This window comes from Pezoporus wallicus, unplaced genomic scaffold, assembly GCF_028554395.1.
Source record: "Pezoporus wallicus isolate ANWC-B61680 ecotype Strahan unplaced genomic scaffold, APGP_CSIRO_Pwel_v1 contig_10285, whole genome shotgun sequence".
Lineage (NCBI taxonomy): Eukaryota > Metazoa > Chordata > Aves > Psittaciformes > Psittacidae > Pezoporus > Pezoporus wallicus.
The window spans coordinates 1-2,011 of record NW_026635866.1 but is presented as its reverse complement, the minus strand read 5'-3'; the positions used below and the strand labels follow the sequence as shown (position 1 = coordinate 2,011).

Below are 2,011 nucleotides of genomic sequence, written 5' to 3'. Positions count from 1 at the left end.
CCTGAGGGATAATGGGGGGATGCAGGCACCCAGAGCATCCTGACGGATAACGGGATGCAGGCACCCAGAGCATCCTGAGGGATAAATGGGGGATGCAGGCACCCAGAGCATCCTGAGGGATAACGGGGGATGCAGGCACCCAGAGCATCCCCAGGGCTAACAGGGGGATGCAGGCACCCAGAGCATCCCCAGGATAACGGGGGATGCATCCCCAGGGATAACGGGGGATGCAGGCACCCAGAGCATCCTGAGGGATAACGGGGGATGCAGGCACCCAGAGCATCCTTAGGAGTTAATGGGGACATGGGCACCCTATGGGGGTGTGTGGAGGGTCCCTGAGCTGCCAGCTCCCCACGGGGTGCTGGGGGGTCCCCATTCACCCCGTGCCCCCCCCAGGGTGCCCCCGGCTGGAGGGGCTGCGGGGCCGGGCCCCCGGCTGCACCTGGGATTCGCTGCGGAACTCGGTGGGTGAGAAGATGCTTCAGCTGCGGAGCCACCCCCTGGCACCCATGGGTGCGGGCGCCTGCGCCCTGCTGCAGGAGCTCTCCGAGGAGCAGAGCTTCGCCATCAGCTACCTCGACATCGGTGAGCACCGCGCACCCTATGGGTGCCCCTGGGTGCGGGAGGGAGCCGTGGGACCTGTGGGCTCAGGGTTTGGGTACCCATGGGTGCCGTAGCCCATGGACACCTATGGACACGCATGGGCTTAGGGTTGGGGCACCCATGGGTGCCACAGCCCGTGGACACAATGAGCTCAGGGTTTGGGTACCCATGGGTGCCACAGCCCATGGACACCATGAGCCCCCCATGGGTTTAGGGTTTGGGCGCTTATGAGTGCCCCAGCCTATGGACACCCACAAGTCTTCCATGGGCAGCCATGAGCCCCACATGGACACCCATGAGCTCAGGGTTTGGGCACCTATGGGTGCTTGAGCCCCCCATGGACACCTATTAACACCCATGTGCTTAGGATTTGGGCACCTATGGGTACCCCAGCCCATGGACACCCATGAGCCCCCCCTGAACACCCACTGACACCCATGTGCTTAGGATTTGGGCACCTATGGGTACCCCAGCCCATGGACACCCATGAGCCCCCATGACCACCCATTGACACCCATGTGCTTAGGATTTGGGCACCTATGGGTACCCCAGCCCATGGACACCCATGAGCCCCCATGACCACCCATTGACACCCATGTGCTTAGGATTTGGGCACCTATGGGTACCCCAGCCCATGGACACCCATGAGCCCCCTATGAACACCCATTGACACCCATGTGCTTAGGATTTGGGCACCTATGGGTACCCCAGCCCATGGATGCCCATGAGCCCCCCATAGGCTGTGGCACCTTTGATGCCACATGCACCATGTGGCACCCATGGCCATGGGTGTCCGTGTGCTCAGCACTGGGGCACCCATGGGTGCAGCCTGCTCTTGGGCAGGGGTGTGTGAGGGTTGGGGTCACTGACCTGTCCCCTGTCCCCCCCAGACGCGCTGAGCCTCAGTGGCCTGCACCAGTGCCTGGTGGAGCTCTCGACCCAACCGGCCACCGTGTGCCATGGGGCGGCCCCATCGCGCGCCGGCGCCCGCGCTCAGGCGGCTCCTGCACCGTGCTGCACTGCGGGGTATGGCTGGGGCAAGTGAGCCCATGGGCACCCCATGGATGGACCCACGGACACAGGGACGGACCCATGGATGGACACACAGACACAGGGACAGACCCATGGATGGACCTACGGACACAGGGACGGACCCATGGATGGACACACAGACACAGGGATGGACCCATGGATGGACACACGGACAGACCCATGGACACACACACAGACCCATGGATGGACACACGGACACAGGGACGGACCCATGGATGGACACACGGACAGACCCATGGATGGACACATGGACAGACCCATGGATGGACACACACACAGACCCATGGATGGACCCACGGACACAGGGACGGACCCATGGATGGACACACAGACACAGGGACAGACCCATGGATGG

The 2,011-nt window shown here is 63.2% G+C and overlaps 1 protein-coding gene across 1 annotated transcript; it reads left to right on the top strand.

Moving 5' to 3' along the window:
* Positions 1-212: 212 nt before the first annotated feature.
* Positions 213-1,629, top strand: LOC130593356 (RISC-loading complex subunit tarbp2-like; the record flags this gene model as incomplete). Its single annotated transcript, XM_057398426.1, has 2 exons — positions 213-585; positions 1,494-1,629. Coding segments are annotated over exons 1-2 (407 nt in total), but the record flags the coding sequence as incomplete, so codon positions are not given.
* Positions 1,630-2,011: the final 382 nt, after the last annotated feature.